The sequence below is a fragment of the Lynx canadensis genome, chromosome E1 (genome assembly GCF_007474595.2).
Source record: "Lynx canadensis isolate LIC74 chromosome E1, mLynCan4.pri.v2, whole genome shotgun sequence".
Taxonomy (NCBI): Eukaryota; Metazoa; Chordata; class Mammalia; order Carnivora; family Felidae; genus Lynx; species Lynx canadensis.
The window spans coordinates 44,325,580-44,348,330 of record NC_044316.2 but is presented as its reverse complement, the minus strand read 5'-3'; the positions used below and the strand labels follow the sequence as shown (position 1 = coordinate 44,348,330).

Below are 22,751 nucleotides of genomic sequence, written 5' to 3'. Positions count from 1 at the left end.
AATTCTTATCATTGTCTACCCCCTTCACAGAGTAAAAATAAGTGGTACCATGCGACATAAAGCATCCTAGAAAGATGTGGAAAGAGTTATTTAAAGACAAATTTATTTCTGAAATCGGTAGAATATACACGTCGTAATTGACAGAGAATAAAATGTTACAGCATTTATAAAATATTTACCTACTTATTTATATCTTGGATACCTGCCTAGTAGTAAGTAGATCTTCCCAGGGTTTCCTTCCTGGAGGTCCCTCCCTGTCCCGTCAGTTCTTATGAACCCACTGGTCTTCCTTAAAAGTAGGAGTGGAGGTAGGATACAATGCTGTTTCACCGCCCTAGACTCTCCTGAATGGACTTTTAACCAGTAGATCCTCCCTAGTCCTGCCTTTCCACTTCTGCAGAGTTTGGACATCAGGGCCTATGGGCCGGAAGCCAGGTTGGTAGGGCTTCCCCCTTTTATTGTTGGCTTGCCCTCTCTAATTATTTTTTCAAAGTATATTAGGTGGTTCACTGACAAGAATACTGGGTTGCTGACTTAGGAATAATAGACAATCAAATACTATGAAACCACGAAGAAAAAGTCTTTGTATATTTAGTTATAGTTTGATCCATTTTCCCAGCTCTTCACCTCAGAGCCTGGAAAGCCAGTTGTTTCTAAACAACTCAATTACATACGTTCACAGTCCAAAAACCTACCATAGAACTGGGAACTCCGGAGAGGCTCAACAATTTAGGCACTTGAAAGGTGCTGCGAAATCATCCTCATGGTACAAAATAATCATTCCTTTAAAAAACTACCTTCAATCTCTCTTAGAGATGATAGATTTGGAAAAAAAAAAAAAAGGACTCAGCATAAATTCCTACACAATCCAGATATTTGCCTACTTCTAAGCCACGCTACCTACCACCCCGGGCTTCAATCAGATCAAGAATCCAATAAAGGGTTTGTTCCATCATACAACTGTGACCTCATTCACTTCTCAGGCTTGGGCCCAGGAGACAATGACTTATAAGCTCCTTCCAGATTTAAAGCAACGGGTTTTTCAATGTGGTTCATTTAGTACCCTTGGGGTATCGTGGGTGTGAATTACAGAATGGGAACGTTTTGACACTGTTGGGGTTTCAGGGAAGGGGAAGGTTTTTTTTTTTAAATTCTGTATTAGAATATTTCCATGTTAAACATCAGTGAGTTGGAAGTTGTTCGAATGAAAAATTTTACTGAAATGCCTTGATTTAATGGTGATTAAGAACCACTTCATTAATTGTTTTAGCCTAGAAAGGACAAAAAATACCCCAAACTCTCATAGATTTGTAGACTGTGGTATTATTGGAAAGAGTGATTGAAAAAGAGCAATTTAAAAAAGGATTATGATTGTTGGGGCGCCTGGGTGACTCAGTCGGTTGAGTGTCCGACTTTGGCTCAGGTCATGATCTTGCGGTTTGTGGGTTCAGGCCCGGCGTCGGGCTCTGTGCTGACAGCTCGGAACCTGGAGCCTGCTTAGAATTCTGTGTCTCCCTCTCTCTCTGCCCCTGCCCCGCTCGCGCTCTCTCTCTGTCTCAAAAATAAATAAAAACATTTAAAAAAATTAAAAAAAAGGATTATGATTGTTTTAATTAGAAACTTTAATATTCAAGATCTGACATGCCTAATGGCATGGTAAATAACATGAGTTAGGCATATTTTTATAGTCTTCCTCGTGGCTAAACACAGATACCTTTGGCACCCAAGGTTTAGCTTGAGCCCCCAAAATTGTTTCAGGCCTCATTCAGGAGCTGCAGTTCTAGAGGCTTCTTATTCCTGTTCTCAGAGTTTATTGTAAGCATAATTTGACACTTCCCTAGTCTTTTGAACTTGATATTTGCCTCCCATTCTGGTCTGGGATACAGAGGGAAAGAAAGTGATGGTTTAATTTATGAATGAATTAAACAAGTATTTAATAAGGGCCTACTGTGTTATGGGCCTATCAAGAATAAAATGGGAATTATGGGGGCGCCTGGGTGGCTCAGTTTGTTGAACGTCTGACTCTTGATCTCAGCTCAGGTCATGATCTTATGGTTTGGGAGATCGAGCCCTGCGTCAGGCTCTGCATTGACAGTGTGGAGCCTGCTTGGGATTCTTGCTCTCCCTCTCTGCACCTCTCTCGCTTGTGCGTGTGCTCAATAAATAAATAAATAAATAAATAAATAAATAAATAAACTTAAATAAATAAACTTAAAAAACAAAATAAAATGGGAATAATGGCATTGTCATTGGATGGGATTGTTGAGAAATATTATTATTTTAAATATTATTTTAAACTGCGGTAAAAACACATAGCAAAATTTACTATCTTAACCATTTTAAGCATACAGTTTATCAGTTTATTTTTTAAAGTTTTATTTTTAATGTTTATTTATTTATTTATTTTTTTTGAGAGAGAGAGAGCGCATGTGCACACAAGCAGGGGAGGGCAGAGACAGAGGGAGACACAATTTGAAGCAGGCTTCAGGCTCTGAGCTGTCAGCACAGAACCCGATGAGGGGCTTGAACTCACGGACTGCGAGATTATGACCTGAGCTGAAATTGGGGGCTTAACCAACTGAGCCACCCAGGGGCCCCTAAGCATATGTTTGTAACTAAGTATATTTAAATTTGGGGCCCCTGGGTGGCTCAGTCAGTTAAGTTTCCGACTCTTGATCTTGGCTCAGGCCACGATCTCCTGGTTCATGAGTTTGAGCCCCACATTGGGCTATGCACTGTCAGCACTTGCTTGGGATTCTCTCTCTCCCTCTCTGTCTCTCACCTGCTTGTGCTCTCTCAAAATAAATAAATAAACTTAAAAAAAAGTATATTTACATTGTTGTGCAATCAACTTCCAGAACTTTATTTTGCATAAATGAACCTCTAAATTCACTGAACAATAGCTCCCCAATTTACCCCTCCCTTTAATACCTGGCAACCACAATTCTATTTTCTATGAATTTGACTTCAGAAATCTCAACCAAGTGGAATCCACAGTATTTGTCTTTTTGTGACTGGTGTATTTCACTTAGCATAATGTTCTCAAGGTTCACCCATGCTGTAGCCTGTGTCAGAATTTTCTTATTTTTTAAGCCTGAATAATATTCCATTTTATGTACCACATTTTATTTATCCATTTATCTGTCATTGGACACTTGGGTTTCTTCCACCTTTTGGCTACTGTGAATAACATTGCTATGACACATTGGTGTACAAATATTTCTTTGAGACCTTGCTTTCAATCTTTTAGCTTTATACCCAGAAGTGGAATTGCTGAATCACACAGTAATTGTATTTTTAATTTTTTAAAGAAATATTGTTTTCCATAGTGGCCATCATTTTACATTCCTGCCAAAAGTGCACAAGAATTCCAATTTATCCACATCCTTTCCTGTTTTTTTTTTTTTTTTTTTTGATAATAGCCACCCTGATGGGTATGAGGTCATATATCTTATTGTGGTTTCAATTTATATTTCCCTAATAATCATTAGGGATTATTAATGTTGAGCATCTTCTCATATGCTTGATGGTCATTTGTATATCTTCTGTGGAAAACTGTGTATTCAATTCTTTTGCTTACCTTCTAATTTTTTTTTTCTGTTGTTGAGTTGTAGTTCTTTATATTTTCTGGATATTAACCCCTTATTATATAAAATATTTGCAAATATTGTCTCCCATTCTGTAGGTTGCCTTTTTACTCTGCTGATTGTGGTCTTTGATGCACAGTAGTTTTAGATTTTTATGTGGTCCAATTTCTTTTTTTATTTTTAAATTTTCCTTTATTTATTTTGAGAGAAAGAGAGAGTGTGGGGGAGGGGTGGAGAGAGAGAGAGAATCTCAATCAGGCTCCGAGCTGCCAGTGCAGAGCCTGACGTGGGGCTTGATCTCACGAAATATGAGATCATGACCTGAGCTGAAATCAAGAGTCGAACACTTAATGAACTGAGCCACCCAGGCACCCCTGTGGTCCAATTCATTTCTACTTTTGTTGCATGTGCTTTTGGTATAATATCCAAGGAATCATTACCAAACCCAATACCATGAAGCTTTTCTCCTATGTTTTCTTCTAAGCATTTACAGTTTTAGGTCTTCTGTGTAGGGAAAAGTAGAATTTTAATGTGTAGCACTGAGGGAAGAGCTGTTTAGAGTGGAAAAGGAACAAAAGTATGTAGAATAATCATGAAAATTAGGAGACAAAGAACAGCTCAACCACATTAGAGGATAGGATTGCATGAAGTGAGAGAGTGGGAGCAGAAATAATTAGGTAGGTTGGATTAGGTGTGGTTAATAGAACAGAGATTGCAAATTTGATCCTCACACAAATTTCATTAGGCTTATACCACATTTAAAAACTTGAATTTCAAAAGTGAAAACATGGATAAATTAAGAGTTATCAGTTTACGACTTCTTATGAAAAACCCAAAGATCAGAAAACATGGGGCCCACATTCCTGCTTAGCCATAATTGGCTGGAGCAGAACAACTGTCATCCCCTTAGCTGGAACCATATGTTTTCTGATTGTCATAGTCCCCATCATTTTTTGTAGTTTCCTAGACCAACCATGTCACTTATTTAATGTCTTTTTTTTTTTTAAGACATATATACATCTTCATTGTTAAACTGAGGCATTCTGGACTTTATTAGCTCCGGGGAATCCTGAAGATATTTGAGTAGGAATGTTGAATGTCTATAGCTGTTTTCAATGGGAATTAATTCAACCATATTACTCTGACAGTTGCCTAGGCTCATATTCTCTTCTGACCTTATGAAGAATAAGAAGGAAATGAATATTAGATGGGCAGAATATTAGTATTAGGCTTCTTCCTATGTAGTACTGTTTGCTAAAGGAGAAAAACTTCATGATAAAAGGTTGTGTCTTGGTGTGATTTACAATTTGTAAGTTCTGAAAACCTAATATTTTTTTTAATGTTTATTTATTTTTGAGAGAGAGAGAGAGAGAGAGAGAGAGAGAGAGAGCGCACACAAGCAGGGGAGGGGCAGAGAGAGAGAGAGAAGGAGACACAGAATCTGAAGCAGGCTCCAGGCTCTGGCTGTCAGCACAGACCCTGCCACGGGGCTTGAACCCACAGACTGTGAGATCATGACCTGAACCAAAGTCGGACAATTAACCATGTCACCCACGCACCCCTGAAAACCTAATATATTAGGGTAAAGTCTAGTTCATCTTGTACCGTTAAAGATATATGAGCTTTAAGGAGAAGAAAATCTCACCAGTTCTGTCATTTACCAGATTGATGGGAATGGTACTTTTCAGAAAAAGAAAAAATGTAGCTAACTCTCTGTTAGAGATACTGCCCCAGTAGGCCAGTTTTTTTTTTTTTTACAGGCAGATTCCTTTGTTTCTCTCCCTGGCTGTTTTTGCTTTCATTGAGTGTCAGCACCTTGAGGTCAGAAGCTGCAATGTTCTATGACAGAGTCCTAGGAGATGTTCATTGAATGACTGGGGAAAGTCGAGATGTTCCTTCCTTTTGGGCACAGAAACTGTACTTCCCAGCAACTCCCTCATCTTTGGCTTTTCTCACTCTTTATCACCTAGAAATCATCAGGGTATGTCAGCATGAAGGAAATATTATTTCCTACCTTAACTCTGGTAACCTGGGTAGGCAAAATCCTTTGGGATGACGTCATCCTTTAATTTTTCCCCCCCAAATTTTTATTTAAGTTCTAGTTAGTTAACATATAACATTGGTTTCAGGAGAACTTAGTAATTCATCATTTATATATAACACCTAAGTGCTCATCACAACAAGTGCCCTCCTTAATACCCATCACCCATTTAGCCCATCCCCTGCCCACTCCCCTCCTTCAATCCTCAGTTTGTTCTCTCTAGTTAAGAGTCTCTTGCGGTTTGCTTCCCTCTCTCTTTCTTTTTTCTTAAAATTTTTTTTAAATGTTTATTTATTTTTGAGAGACAAAGAGAGACAGAATGTGAGCAGGGGAGGGGCAGAGAGAGAGGGAGACACAGAATCTGAAGCAGGCTCCAGGCTCCGAGCTGTCAGCACAGAGCCCGATGTAGGTCTTGAGCTCAAGGACTGTGACATCATGACCTGAGCCAAAGTTGGTTCCTCAACTGCCTGAGGCACTCAGGCAGTCCTTCCCTTTTTATTTTTTTCCCCTTCCTCTGTGTTCATCTGTTTCTTAAATTACATGTGAGTGATGTCATATGGTATTTGTCTTTCTCTGACTTATTTCACTTAATTAAGTGAAATACACTCTAGCTCCATCCACGTCATCACAAATGGCAAGATTTCATTCTTTTTGATGGCTATTCTTCCATTGTATATATACACCACATCTTCATTTATCCTTTCATCAGTCAATGGACATTTGGGCTCTTTCCATAATTTGGCTATTGTTGGTAATGCTGGTATAAACACCAGGGTTCATGTGCCCCTTTGAATCAGTATTTTTGTATCCTTTGGGTAAATATCTAGTGGTGCAATTGCTGGGCCATAGGGTAGTTGTATTTTTAACTTTTTAAGGAGCCTCTATATTGTTTTCCAAAGTGGCTGCATCAGTTTGTATTCCCACCAACAGTGCAAGAGGGTTCCCCTTTCTTGGCATCCTTACCAACATATGTTGTTTCTTTTGTTAATTTTAGCTATTCTGACAGGTGTGAGGTGGTATCTCATTGTGGGTTTTGATTTGTATTTCTCTGATGATGAGAGACGTTGAGCATCTTTTCATGTGTCTGTTAGACATCTGGATGTCTTCTGTGGAAAAATGTCTATTCATGTCTTCTGCCCATTTCTTAACTGGATTATTTGTTTTTTGCGTGCTGAGTTTGACAAGTTATTTACAGATTTTGGATACTAATCCTCTATCAGATATATCATTTGCCAAGATCTTCTCCCATTCCGTAGGCTGCCTTTGAATTTTGTTGATTGTTTCCTTCACTTACAAATATGTGCAGAAGCTTTTTATCTTGATGAGCTCCCAATAGTTCATTTTTGCTTTTGTTTCCGTTGTCTCGGGAGACGTGTCTAGTAAGAAGTTGCTGTGGCCGAGGTCAAAGAGGTTGCTGCCTGTTTTGTCCTTTAGGATTTTGATGATTTCCTGTCTCACATTTAGGTCTTCCATCCATTTTGAGTTTATTTTTGTGTATGGTGTAAGAAAGTGGTCCGGGTTCATTCTTCTGCACGTGCTGTCCAGTTTTCCTGACACCATTTGTTAAAGAGACTGTCTTTTTTCCATTGGTTATTCTTTCCCGCTTTGTTGAAGATTAGTTGGCTATACATTTGTGGGTCCTTTTCTGGGTTCTCTATTCCGTTCCATTGACCTGTGTGTCTGGTTTTTGCCAGCACCACACTGTCTTGATGATTAGAGCTTTGTAATACTAGCTTTAAGCCCAGAATTATGATGCCTCCAGCCTTGTTTTCCTTTTTTAGGATTGCTTTGGCTATTCAGGGCTTTTGTGGTTGCATACAAATTTTAGGGATGGCCCAGTCCTGATGAGCCCCAGTTCCTCTCTTGCTCCCTCCTGAGTAGTCTAGATTAATGATAATGGAAATATTTGCAGAAATTAAAAGGCTTACTGCCCTTTACACAATATCATTTTAGCTATTACTCATTTAGACCAACTAGTTATAATTAAAAAATATATGTACATCAACATGGATGGTTCTTTTGGAGCAGCAACAATGGAAATACACAGCAAAAACACTCACCCCCATCCCATTCCAGCAAGGCATGGATTCGAGAATGGGAGGGGGATTACAAGAATCAATATACATAGGCCCTAAGAGGAAAATACAAATATGTGACAACCACCTGTTCCTCTCATTGGTTTAGCTTGAGAATCAATCCAAAATATCAGAAAATTTTGCTAGCATCAACTTGATAGCAAGTTTTAATATTAAATTGTTTGACCCATATTCTGAAAACCACTAAATACTCTGATTTCCAATATCTCCTCTTTCCATAATATTTGCATCCATATGTATTTGAATTCATTTCTTCACTAACTCAACAAATATAACACCAAATATAACACTAACTCAACAAATATAACAAATATATTCATTGGTCTCTTCACTTAGGAAATGGCAGTTCCATCCTTCCAGGCCTGTACTCCATCCTGTTCAGGCCAAACCCCTGGAATATGTTCTACTCCTCTTCTCTTATATTCCACATCTAATCCAATCCACTCATTCCATAAATATTTTTTTGTGTGCCTACTATGTTCTAGGCCCTGGGATACATCAGGGAATATATCTATCAGGAAATACTGTTGATTCCATCTTCAGAATGTATATGTAACCAAATTACTTTCCACCACCTCCATTTCTACCTGCACTTCTTGTCTAACTGGTCTCCCTGCTTCTGCTCTTGCCTCATCCACTCCTTGCCAAGTCTATCCTATACACAGAAGCCAGCATAATCCTTTTAAAATTTAAATCAGATCATATCATGTCTCTGCTCAAATCCTCCAGTAGTTTCCTATGTCACTCAGGGTAAAAATCCAACTTTTACAATGCCCTTCAAGGCTTATATGATCTGTTACTACTGCACCTGTTTCCCCAACCCTGCCATTGGAACACGTTATTGCAGGGTCCTGGAATTGTGCACTGCAGAGCCTACGCGCCTGAATGTGATGGTCCTGTCTCCTAGTCTATGACTTTATCTCTTCCTATACTGCCCTTGCTCACTTTGGCTAATTTGCTTTTTCTCAAATACTGCAAGCATGCCTTTGTATAAAGGCATTTACATTTGCTCTGCCCTCTGCATGGAGTGTTCTTGCCCTAGATTATTCATGGCTTACGCCCTTACCTCCTTATTTTTTTGCTCAAATGTCCTTTATCAGCAAGGCCTTTCTTGCTTACCTTCCCCCACTTCCAGCATTCCTTATACCTTCTTCCCTTGCTCTATTTTTAATCTGTAATCTCTGTCATACTATTATCGTATTTGTTTTTTGCATACATCTCTTTACTAGAGTGTAAGTTCCATGAGGGTAGGGATTTTTGTCCTCAGCACATAGAACAATGCTTGCACACGGTTGACACTAACTGATAGTTTAAATGAATGATACATGCATCCATTCATCCCTTCAGCAGATACCTACTATTTGCTAGGGACAGAGAATAAAGTCTTAAAAAAATGGTATGCCTACCCAGCTAGGTATGCCTAGCTGACAGACAAGTGGGACAAATTCATCCAAATTCAACTTTTCATGATCTGTGACAGAAGTCATCAAAATTAATAGGGTGGTATACACAAGAAACTAAATATCCCAGGAGGCAGGCATGTGTTAAATTTAGTTACGCCAATAGTCATCTAGCCAGAACCAAATGGGATGAAGGGCTGATTTCACTTAATTTACTTGTGGGCCTATCCTAGGTGGTTTAGACCTGGTAGGCTGGTGTATATTTATCTGTGGGGCTTATGGTCCCAGGATATAAGCTGGGTTCCACAGATAGGTACACTGGATAGATGGAAAGTGCTTTCGGGCTAGGACTTATATTTGGGGCCACCTCTTGTTTATTTTTTCCACTTAAAGAGCTTGACAAGTATACAGGTGCAGATTTGGCATTCGTGTGTTTTTTTTAGCAGATTTTTTTTGGGTCATTCCTATACTTTAAAAAAAATTAAAATATAATTCACGTACCACAAAACTTACTGTTTTAAAAGTCTGAGTTCAGTGGTTTCTAGTATATTCACAAAGTTGCACAACCATCTACTATCTACTTCCAAAAAAGTTTCATCACCTAGAAAGAAACCCTGTACCTCTAGCAGCTACTCCCATGTTCCCCTTTGGTTGCCTGTAGGTAACCACTAATCTGTCTTCTATCTCTATCAATTTGCCTATTCCTGACATTTAATTTAGACAGAATAATATAATATGTGGCCTTTTTATCTGGCTTCTTTCACTTTGTGTAATGTTTTCAAGGTTCATCAATGTTGTGACATGTATCCATGCATCATTCCTTTTTATGGCTGAACGATTATAGCTGTGCAGATAGGCCACATTTTGTATATCCATTTATCAGTTGATGGGCATTTGGATTGTCTTTACTTTTTGACTATTATAAGTCATGTTTCTATGAACACTCTTGTACAAGTTCTTGTGTGGACATAAGTTTTCATTTCTCTTGGGTCTCTCCCATGGAGTGGAATTGCCGGGTCATATGGTAACTAGGTTTCACATTTTGGGGACTGCCAAATTGTTTTGCACAGCAGCTGCGCCATTTTATATTCCCACCAGCAATATATGACGACTTCAATTTCTCCATACCCTCATTAACACTTGTAAGTCTCTTTTTTATTATAGTCATCCAAGTGGGTGTGAAGTGGTATCTTGTGGTTTTGATTTGCATTAAAAAATTTTTTTTTAATGTTTATTCATTTCCTGAGAGAGAGAGAGAGAGAGAGAGAGAGAGAGAGAGAGTGTGAGCAGGGGAGGGGCAGAGAGAGAGGGAGACACAGAATCTGAAGCAGGTTACAGGCTCTGAGCTGTCAGCACAGAGCCTGATGCAGGGCTTGAACTCAGGAACCGTGAGGTCATGACCTGAGCCGAAGTTGGCCGCTTAACCCACTAAGCTACCCAGGTGCCCCTGATTTGCATTTCTTTAATGACATATGATGTTGAACATCTTTTCATGTGTTTATTAGTCATTTTCATATCTTCTTTTGAGAAATATCTATTTAGATCTTTTGCCTGTTTTTAAGTTGGGTTATTTGTCTTTTTATTGTTGAGTTATAAGGGCTCTTTATATAGGTCTTGGATACTAGACACTTATCAGATATATAATTTACAAACATTTTTTCCTATTCTGTGGCTTGCCTTTTCGTTTTCTTGATGGTATCCTTTCAACCACAAAAGTTTGAATTTTGCAGCTAAAAGAGAATGAACGGATCTTTTCTATTTATTTTTTTTAACGTTTTTATTTATTTTTGAGACAGAGAGAGACAGAGCATGAACGGGGGAGGGGCAGAGAGAGAGGGAGACACAGAATTGGAAGCAGGCTCCAGGCTCTGAGCCATCAGCCCAGAGCCCGATGCGGGGCTCGAACTCACGGACCGAGAGATCGTGACCTGAGCCGAAGTCAGACGCTTAACTGACTGAGCCACCCAGGCGCCCCAAGAATGAACGGATCTTAATCTAACTCACCTTTTTCATTTTTTAAAAGTGTTCATATTTTTTTACAGTTTCTTTTTTTACAGTTTATTTATTTTGAGAGAGGAAGGGAGGGAGAGAGGAGAGAGGGAGAGAGAGGAGAGGATGAGTGCGAGTTGGGGAGGGGCAGAGAGAGGAGAGAGAGAAACCCAAGCAGACTCAGTGCTGTCAGCACACAGCCCAACGTGGGGCTCCAACTCATAAAATGTGAGATCATGACCTGAGCCGAAATCAAAGTCAGATGCTTATCTGACTGAGCCACCCAGGCCCCCTGATTCACCTTTTTCATTTTACTGATAAGGACACTAAAGTCCAATGAGTTGAATTAATCTCTTCAGTGGCAGAGTTAGGAACACCTGCTTTATGTAATTGTGCTGTAAATTGCATCAAATAAGGTACCAGGTAACCAGAGATAAAAACAAATTCATCACAAATGAATCCATTAGAAAACAATGTAAAATATCAGATAGTCACATGTGATGCAGTGTGGTATGGACTATAAAAGCAAAAGGAGCTCAGAAAAACAACTGGAGAGATGATAGTGTACAGTCACCTAGCAAGAAGTAGACGGAGGGTAGTAACTGACAAAACTATGAGGGGAAAGGACTATGGGATTGAAATACAGGAGTCAAAGTATTAAATTCCTTCACACCAGGCCTCACACTCACCTTTAGCATCGTGTTCAGTTTTCATCATCTTGTGTAGTGGCACGAGTCCTTTTGCTTATAGGATTAAGATTAAAGACAAGATTAAAAATCAAAATTATTTACATTTCTGATGTTTTGAAAAGTAGCATAGTAGGCTATTATAATTTTCTTCTAATTTTTCCTTAGATGAGTGGGGAAGTGAAGAAAATGTCAGTTACAGGGGATACATCTCTTGTATTTCTCAAAAGGTTTGATTCAAATTCTAGTTAGTTAATAGGGGCGCCTGGGTGGCTTGGTCGGTTGAGTGTCCGACTTCGGCTCAGGTCATGATCTTGCAATTTGTGAGTTCGAGCCCTGCGTTGGGCTCTGTGCTGACAGCTCGGAGCTCGGAGACTGTACCCTATTTCGGATTCTGCGTCTCCTTCTCTCTCTGCCCTCCCCCACTTGTGCTCTCTCTTTATCAAAAATAAATAAAATAAAAAAAATTTTTTTAATTCCAGTTAGTTAACATACAGAGTTCTATTAGATTCAGGTGTACAATATGGTGAGACTCCACACCTCCATACATCACCCGGTGCTGGTCACAAGTGCACCCCTTCATCCCCAGTTGGTGATATACCTCTTGGTTCATACTGCCTCTTTTGGTGCCTCAATGGATCAAACTCCAGAAAATTTTTTTCGAAAAGCATTATAGAGTTAACATTGAAGGCAAGACTGGTCATTCATCATCTTTCAGGATGAAAAGAAGTGAACAGGTTTTGCAAATTTGTTGACTCGAGGGGGATGGCCTGCTCCCTGTTTCATTTTCATTCGTGCTTTGGTTCTGAACTGTTCACCAAGTATATACCTTTTAATGGCATGGATATTTCTTTCTAGTGAATTCTCCTGTGAACTGCATGCACAAAATATTTGTTATAATATTAACTACAAAATCTCCTCCCCTTGCCCTACCCCAACCTCTGGCCAGAACGACAACCGAACAAGTACTTTAAGAGTACGGATTCAATTCTCCCCTCCCCACCCCACAATGTCGGGTTTCTATACACAAGGAGCTTAAATCAGGAGAAAAGTGCTGGATATAATGGCTCAATTCTCCAAGTTTGGTCTAGTTTGGCCAGATAAAGCCAATAATGCACTATTTTAATACCAGGAAAGGTCAGTTGCAGGTTATGGGAACATGAAAAAGGTTTTGGTAGCACATTTTTAGGCTGTGAAAGCTATACAGGGTAATTTATCCTGGAGAAGGCAGTACCCATCAAGTAGATGTATTTTCTTTATGAGAAGGGAGAGATTAATACTGACACAAGACACAGATGTGGGATTAAAAAACCCTACCAAACATCTTTATTCCCTCCCTTTCCCCTCATCCTTCTCCCCTCTATTGCTTGCTTCTTTTCCCTGCCTAGACATTAGTTTGCTAGAGGCATCCCGTTCCATTGTGGGAGGCTGCTGCATGTGGCGCCATTCTGGTTGGGATAGTGACGTGGAAGATTTGTTTCTGTCAAGAGGCAGACTTTATTTGTACACAGCAGGTTTTTTTTTCCTGAATGTGTATTAGAGGTTTTCTATAGCCCTAATAAGTAGGGTCTTAGAAATTCTCATTCAGAACCCTACAACCCAAACAGCATCGCAGGCCAGAGTAGAATTTTGAATGTTCCCCGTCAAACGATATAAGTATTAGCAGGTCTTGAAGTTGTTCATATAGAAGGGTCATTTTCATGTTGTTTTGCTTAGTAACTGAAATTTGCTTTTATTCCTGAGAAAATTAGAAATGGCGAAATGGGAACTGGAGAGAAAAGATACTTACGTGTAAAAAGTGCCATTATCTAAACAATGAGTGTATCTAGTCATCAGAAATTTGTAAGTAAAAACTTTAATCATAAGTAGTATGTATTTGAATGTACAGAAATGTCAATACAATGTTCAGAAATAAAATCTGTTCCCTTAATACCGACATCTACAAAGGAAACTTAAGAAGTGGATATGGAAAACAGTATGGAGGTTCCTCAAAAAATTAAAAGTAGAACTACCCTATGGCCCAGCAATTACACTACTAGGTATTTACCCAAAGGAGACAAAAATACTGATTTGAAGGGGCACATGAACCCCAATATTTATAGCAGCATTATCTATAATAGCCAAATTATGGAAAGAACCCAAACGTCTATTGACTGATGAATGGATAAAGAAGATGTGAGATATATATATATATATATATATATATATATATATATATATATATAACAGAATATTAGTCATCAAAAAGAATGAAATCCTGGCATTTGCAAATGATGTGGAAGGAGCTAGAGTGCATTAGGCTAAGTGAAATAAGTCAGTCAGAAAAAGACAAATACCATATGATATCACTCATATGTGGGATTTAAGAAACACAACAGATGAACATAGGGGAAGGGAAGGACAAATAAGATAAAAACAGGGAGGAAAACCATAAAAGACTCTTAAACACAGAGAACAAACTGAGGGTTGCTGGAGGGGTGCGGGATGGGCTAAATTGGTGATGGGCATTAAGGAGGGCACTTGTGATGAGCACTGGGTGTTATATGTAAGTGATGAATCACTGAATTTTATTCCTGGAATCATTATTACAACTATATGTTAACTATAGAATTTAAATAAAAAGTTGAAAAAAAAGAGTGCACTTATCATGATGAGCATTGAGTAATGTATAGAACTGTTGAACTGCTATATTGTATACCTGAAACTAATATAACACTGTATGTTAACTACTTTGGGATTAAGATAAAAAGCTTAATAATAAATAAAACAAAACTCCAAATTAAAAAAAAAGAAGTGGACATTGAGTAGTAATATTTGGGGAATTTGTGGAATAGACACTACTGTTGGGAATTTCCAAAATGAGGAAACGTACTTTTAATGTCTACATTTTCTTTAAAGCACTGTGGACTTCACAGAATAAAATATATTTTGGAATGGGCTTACGTAGTGAAGAAAGCAGTGGGACAGCAGGATGGGCATGTGAAACATTTATGTGTGATAGAGACTAGACAGGAAGAAAAAAAAGGCAACACTACTAGGAACACAAGTGGAAGCAGGAATGAAAGAAATGTAATCTCTTATAGAGACAGGGAGAAGAGAAGAACAGGGAAAAAGAAGAAATGAAAGAGGAGAAAGAAGAATGGAAAAGTAAGCAGGGGGGACTGGGAAGCTGTGCTTTCTTAGCTTTGCGAAAGGCTGATTTGCAGAACTCCCTTGTGTGCCCTGGGGTTTTACATAGTTTTACATAACTACTTCTTCAGAGTGGCCCAGATTGGGAGGGGTATTATGAGAATGACCTCAATACAGCTGCTAGGGTTTGTGAATCTTCAATTATCAACAAAGCAGGAGACTAGAACCTTTATTAGTCAATCAAGAAGCATTTATTGAGCACATACTATACTCAAAAACCAGGCTTGCTAAAAGCAGGAACTTTGTCCCTTTTCATTGCTGAATTTCTTTCTTTTTTATAGTGCTTGGGGACTCAATAAATGCTTATTGATGAACACTGATCTTATTATACATGATCTAGAGGATTGCTTCTGTATCTCTAAATTCAGCATCAGGATTTTAAATGCTGGGATTAAAAACTACCAGACAGACATTTTTGAAAGTTTTCTGGCATCAGCGACAGAAACAGCAATATATGGGATAGAATGGGACCTATTCAGAGGATTTTTTTTCTTTTATAAATAGTAAAATACAACAGGACTCGTTTGGAAATGTTAAGTGTGGGTGTCTAGAATTCAAATTTATCTTCTCTTATTAAGATTCATTTTGTAGATACATAAAATACCTTAAATTATTCTTAAATTCTTTTTGAAACACAATCAGGCTTTCAAAGACATCAATTTTTACAAAATCGTTCTCGTTGAAGAATGCTGGCGCAGAGAGCAAATCAAAATTATTGAAGAAATACAGATTGAGGTTGTGTGTGGGGGCAAGGGGACCGAAGACAAGTTTTACCTTGCCTCTCCTGGCAAGTTTCATAGCATCGTTTTCAAACTTACCACTTATTATTTTCTAAGTAAGTACAGACTGTGGCATTTGGCATTGGAAAACTTATTTTAGAAATAAATATGCTGGGGTACCTGGGTGGCTCAGTTGGTTAAGTGTCTGACTCTTGGTTTTGGCTCAGGTCATGATCTCATGGTTTCATGAGTTCAAGCCACACGTCTTGGGTTTTGGGCTGGCAGCGCAGAACCTGCTTGAGAGTCTCTCTCTTCCCCTCTCTCTCTGCCCCTCCTCCACTTGCACTGTTTCTGTCTCTCTCAAAATAAACAAAAAAATTAATATGCTAAGAGACCTGCAAACAAAATGTACTAAGGTTATATGCTAAATTTCACAGGCATCTAAAAAGGAATTTTAGGTCATTAGACATACCAATCAGTAGGTAAGATTTTTTTAAAAATTTTATTTATTTATTTTTGAGAGAGAGAGAGCATGAGCGAATGGGGGAGGGTCAGAGAGAGAGAGAGAGAGAGAGAGAGAGAGTAAGAATCTCAAGCAGGCTCCATGCTGTCAGTGCAGAGCCCGACTCAGGGCTTGAACCCACAAACTGTGAGATCATGATCAATAGGTAAAATTTTAATATTAATACGAAAATGGAAAAGTACTTTGAAAGTATGACTTTAAAGCTAAATGCACAAAAATTGTGTGTATAAGGAAATAAAATTGGGGGTGAGAAAAATTATAGATTATCATTGGGTGATACAATTAAGAATTATTAACATTTTCCTTTTTCATTCTTTCATTTTTTCATTATAGAAACTTTCGATAATGAAAAACAGAACTTTTCTATAATGAATATGTATTACTTTTATAACCAAAGAAACACATGTAAAAATAGATGCATAGCACCAGATTATCCATTTTTATAAATTGAATCATAAATTTCCACTCACGTTTAAACTTCTTCAGGCTCGCCATTATTGAAGGCACTCTGACCTTCCCATTTCCTGTAAAACATTTGAATCGGATACAGAGAAAGTCACATTAAAAACTCATAAAAACTGATAAAAGTTGTGAAGTGATTAAAATGACACGGTAGCCTGGACTTTGTCCGTGAGTTAGAAGGACTAGAGAGACTGGTTTGCTTGGGACTTGGATTCATTTTTCCCTCCGGTGAGGATGATGGAGCAAAGGAAAACTCTTCAGTGAGACAAAACTCTCTACGTCTTCAACACAGCTCCTCTCTTCTGTGTTTCAAGGTCTGACACTCCAAAGGTGACAGGCGGAAAAGGGATATTATAAAAAGAACCAGGGCTCAACTCTGGCAGCATCTTTTCCAAACTCAGATCTATGTTATTTTAGAAACAAAGATATGAAGAGAATATGTTGGCCAAGTGCTCAGAGTTGGAATAGGGAGAGAAGGAGCTGCTGTATGTTTTCTTCTAACAAGTACTTCTTGAGAATGAATACGTGTGAGGTGTGTATTTGTCCTCTTAAGGACACAGAGTGTGCTTCTCTGGCTAGAACCATCTTCCCGTACTTGTTCAGCTTAGGGTCTTCTCCAGGAAACCCCAGCCTTGGCTAAATCCTCCCTTAGCACCTTCTGCATACACATAGCACCTTTTTTAGGTGATGAAAATGTTCTAGAATGACTGTGGTGATAGCTGCCCCTATCTGTGAATACTAAAAACCGTCAAATTATATACTTAAATGGATGAATTGTTTGGTATGTGAAGTATATTTCAATAAGGCTGTTAAAAATGTTGGTTTGAAAAAAAGGAATGGGGCACTAGGGTGGCTCAGTTGGTTAAGTACCTCTTTTTTTTTTTTTAACATTTTTATTTATTTTTGAGAGACAGAGTGCAAGCGGGGGAGGCACAGAGAGAGAATGAGACACAGAATCCGTAGTAGGCTCCAGGCTCTGAGCTGTCAGCACAGAGCCCAAGGCGGGGCTTGAACTCATGAACCATGAGATCATGACCTGAGCCAAAGTTGGACGCTCAACTGACTGAGCCACTCAGGTGCTCTAAGTATCTGACTCTTGATTTTGGCTCTGGTCATGATCTCACAGCTTGTGAGCTGATAGCACAGAACCTACTTGGGGTTCTCTCCCTTGTTCTCTGCCCCTCCCCTGCACTCTTTATTTCTCTCTCAAAAATAAACACTAAAAAAATAGAATGAGTTTTATAGCATAATATCATTTAAGGAAATTAAATACCACACACATGGAATTTTTAAAAACATTTTCTTAATGTTTTTTTTTTGAGGCGGGGGGAAGAGAGAGGGGCAGAGACAGAGGGAGACAGAATCTGAAGCAGGCTTCAGGCTCTGAGCTGTCAGCACAGAACCTGACTCAGGTCTCAAACTCATGGACTGTGAGATCATGACCCAAGCCCAAGTGGGACGCTTAACCTTAACCCACTGAGCCACCCAGGCACCCCCCCTCCCACACATTGAATTTTTAAAAGGATACATACCTATCTAAAATAGACATGAGGAAGGTAGATTGAAGAATATATATTAGATATAATACAGAATTTACCTCCTGAAACAAATATTACACTATATGTTAACTAACTAGAATTTAAGTAAGAATTTGACAAAGAAAAAGCATAAAGTTTGCAAGTACCAAAAAAATAAAGATAAAAAAGAGAATGTACCTATGATGGAGGGAAGGAGCTAGGAATGGAAATGGGAGGTAAAGGGGAAAATAATAAAATGAAACACAAAGAGTCTTTGCATGGGCCAATGATGATAGTGCGCCATACTGAGGAGTTTCATTAGCTCACTGTGTGCATCTGATGTTTAAGAAAGAGTCCACTCTTCAAAAAAAGTTTAAGATGCTGGTGGAAAAGGAAGAAATATTTAACAGGCGGCTGGAAACACAGCGGTGACAAAGAATAATTCAGGGAACAAAGGTTTTTAAACATTTTGGTCTCAGGGCATCTTTAAATTCTTAAAAATTTTTGATAACCTCCCAGAGGTTTATGTGGGTTATAATTATCATTAGATATTAAAACTGAGAAATTTAAAAAAAATGAGAAAACATTTTTTTAAATGTTTATTTATTTTTGAGAGAGTAGGAGCGGGGAAGGGCAGAGAGGGAGACAGATACTGAAGCAGGCTCCAGGTTCTGAGCTGTCAGCATATGAGATCATGACCTGAGCCAAAGTTGGACACTTAACCAACTGAGCCACCCAGCGGCCCCTAAAAAATACTTTAAAATAGCAATAAATCCAGTACATGTTAACATACTTTTATGCTAGTCACTAGACCACCAGGGAACCTGTTAACATACTTTTAAATGAAAAATATGTATCAGTTAAAAATGAAAAATTAAAGCATTAACATTTAGTGGGAAAGGAAGTGTTATTGACTGAATGTTTATGTCCCCCCATAAGCCCCCTAATTCATATATTAAAATCCTATCCCCAATGTGATGTTATTAGGGGGCTGGGTTCTGAGGAGGTGATTAGTATAGGATGAGATCATGAAGGCAGACCTTCATGAATGGGATTAGTGCCCCTCTGAGTCAGGAGAGAACCTGCTGCTCTGAGCTCTCTGCCCTGCGAGGATACCATGAGAAATTGACAATCTGCAGCCCAGGAGAACGTTCTCGCTGGAACTCAACCATGCTGGCACCGTGATCTCAGGACCTCTGGCCCCAGAACTGAGAGAAATAAATTTCTGTTGTTCATAAGCCACCCAGTCTATGGTATTTTTGTTATAGCAGCCTGAGCTAAAATAGCATTGTTTTACATTTTTGCGAATCTCTTTAATGTCTGGCTTAATAGAAGACAGCTGGGATTCTCAGTCTGTTTCTGAATTTAGTTTGCTGTGATGTGTTTTTTTGGTTGAAGAAAATCTGGCCTCATAGACTCAGGTAGTCAGAAAAGAAATATTTTCATAGGTTTTTCAGTATATCCTGTGGATATATCATGTAGCTTATTGAAAAAGCTATTGTATACTTGTGAGTGAATGAGAGTGATGAAGGCAAATAATGTTTTAGAGTTATTTTAAAGTTTCTGGGGTGCCTGGGTGGCTCAGTCAGTTAAGCATCCAACTTCGGCTCAGGTCATGATCCTACGGGTTCATGGGTTCGAGCCCCGCCTTGGGCTCTGTGCTGACAGCTCAGAGCCTGGAACCTGCTTCACATTCTGTGTCTCCCTCTCTCTCTGCCCCTTCCCTGCTTGCGCGTGCTCTCTCTCTCTCAAACCTAAATAAACATTAAAAAAAAAAAAGTGTCAGATCATTTCTAAAAAAAAAAAAAAATAGTTTCAAACTCGTGGACCTCCCAAGAGAGAGGGGTCCCTGGACTGTCATTTGAGAGCTGCTGTCATAGAGAGTTGGTAACAAAAGCAATGATCAGGGAGCCATATAATCAAAGGGTGGAAGGAACTAAAACTAAGAAGACAGAAATAAACCCTCGGTTGTTCCCACGTTGGGAACCTTGAATAAGTGAAGCTGGCAAAGGAGTCATTAGTGATTTCGGATTCTGGGGCTATTTTGGTAGAGTCACGGCTATGTGAGCGAGGAAGCCAATTGCAAGGATTCAAAGAATGTGAACCTAGGAAGCAGAAGTGGCTTCCTATAGACAATTAAAAAGAGGGTTGAGAAAGGAATGAGGGGTGGATGGTCATAATTATCAGGCAGAAGAGCCAGGGGAAGGTAGGTCTTTAAAAGGGATGGGAGAAAAATAAAGAAAAAATAAAAGCAGTGGGGGAGGGGTGCCTGGGTGGCTCAGTTGGTTAAGCGTCCAACTCTTGATCTTGGCTCAGGTCCTGATCTCACAGTTGTGGGCCTGAACCCTGAGTTGGGCTCTGTGAGCTGAGAGTGTGGAGCCTGCTTGGGATTCTTTCTCTCCCCCTCTCTCTGCCCCTCCCTTGATCTCTGTCTGTCTCTCTCTCAAAATAAATAAACTTAAAAAAAAAAAAGACAAGGATCATTTCTGAGGATCTTACATATAGGATAACAAAGACACACTTCTGGGAAGATGAGAATTTTTCTCACCTTTAACTGTCAAATGAGGCATCAGCTCCTTCATATCATCTTCTGTGAGCTCGATCCCTTCACTGGCTAGAAAGGTGTCCAAGTCCTGGATATCAATCACCTCTCCTTAGAAAAATTAAGAAATAAATTATGTAAATATTATAGAACTATCTATGAAGGATGAAAAATGCTATCTTATATATACTATACTTATATATACTTACTTATATATACTTATATATACTATTACCCACGAGTGCCCAGAATTAACAGGAGGGTCAGAAAAAAGTTCTGTGTCTTTAATTCTGGCGGCTACAAAAAGGAAAGTACACTATGGGTCAGGATCGACTGGTGAGTTATTGCAAAATCCATAGCAAATTAAGCCACATATAAGGATTTGGCTTTATTTTTACCCTTTCTCCTACCCTGCTTGAAAATTCAGTGTGTTTCTATAGACCAGTCTTAAAAATTTTATTTTCATTTGAAAATATTTGCTTGTAGCTTGCTTCTGTGATCACTATGCATTCCAAGAATTTTATTCATCTCAACACAGAAGTAATTTTTCCTCATTCACTGTAAAAAGAATGCAGCAACGTTAAAGATTAATATAAAAGGGGAAAAAATAGAATTCTGCCACCCTACCACAAAATGTTTTGTAGTTTTTCATATTCCATTTCTGGACTCTGACAATAAGGCTGTACTTTTACTATGTGGAAATCTAATATCCACACCGTCTGTATTCTGCTTTTCCAACCTAATATTATGTCGCTAACATATTTCCAAGTTACCACGTAATCTTTACAGTTAATTTCAACACATGATATCTCAGTGGCCTAATAGGCCAGGGTATATGTAGTCATTCCTCTACTGTTAGATATTTAGGCTGTTTCAAATTTCTCTGAAGGTCTTTGGGTAGAGACTTTTTTCTTTTATTCAGCTATATTATTGCCAGAGGATAAATTTCTGGGAGTGGGGTTCATGGAGAAAAGGAATGTTTCTTTGGCTCTTGATCTTTTACTGTGGTGAAGAACTCTTTGGGGGAAAACTGAGAATATTATGGGAATTTATATGTTAACACATATTAACTATATATTAACTACACATATTAACTGTTCGCCCAAGTTCAGAAGCATCCATAAAAGTACACATATGAAAGAACTGAAACATATGTGAAGGGGAAATATTATTCTCTACCAGTTATAAAATATGAAGATGTTATTTACAATATCCTTTTATCACAGCTTGGAACTTACCTTTTATGCAACTGACAGCATTCATCAAATCATTCAGACCAACGGTTCTATCATCTGTAAGGCAAGGGCAATAAACTTCAGAATAAGACAAGCTGGCATAACTGAGACCCACAAAATTTATGATACCTAAGTTCGGAAACTGTGAAGACCATGAAAATTCAGTAATTTTTTCCCCAAATTTTCCTTAGAATTTTATGGACTTAACTTCAGAGATAACAGTGTTATCTTAGAAATGAAGAAAGCTTTCAATCTGTAATGAATCATTCTTATATTTTCCTTTTTCTTTGCTTTAGAGGCCACCAGAGTAAGATTAAACTAAGAAGTGATTGGTTACAGGTAAGTATAGGGAAAAAGGACAAATGAACCTGACCCTGAGTATTTTTTTTTTAATTTAGTCAGTTAATCAACAGATATTTAAGGGGGTGGCTTTTATGTGCCAGCCACTTTGCGGATACGAAAGTAAACCAGCTGGCCGGGTTCTTGCTGTCAAGGAGTGTACGTACAATCTCACAGAGGGAAACAGGCAATTAGCATATAAACAAATAAACAAAAAGGATCATTTTAAGTACTATTAAAATGTCATTGAAATAAAATAGGGTTATATAATAAAGAGCAATGGTAAGATTGCTTTAGATGGGGAAGTCAGGGGTGGCGTCTCTGAGGACTATTTGGGTTGAAGCCTGAATGACAAGAAGGAATGTTCCAAGTTGAAAGACAGTACGAGGGACAGCCCTAAGAATGGGATGAATTTGATGTGACTGA

The 22,751-nt window shown here is 38.6% G+C and overlaps 1 protein-coding gene across 1 annotated transcript in view; it reads right to left on the bottom strand.

The window, feature by feature from the left end:
• EFCAB3 (EF-hand calcium binding domain 3) overlaps window positions 1–22,751 on the bottom strand; it is a 76,937-nt gene that overhangs the window by 28,664 nt on the left and 25,522 nt on the right. Inside the window, exons 12-15 of the mRNA XM_032591138.1 lie at window positions 21,990–22,043; window positions 20,758–20,862; window positions 16,701–16,754; window positions 11,803–11,856 (exon numbers count right to left, since the gene is read on the bottom strand). Coding sequence (XP_032447029.1) covers window positions 11,803–11,856; window positions 16,701–16,754; window positions 20,758–20,862; window positions 21,990–22,043 — 267 coding nt within the window. The remainder of the gene's footprint in view (window positions 1–11,802; window positions 11,857–16,700; window positions 16,755–20,757; window positions 20,863–21,989; window positions 22,044–22,751) is intronic.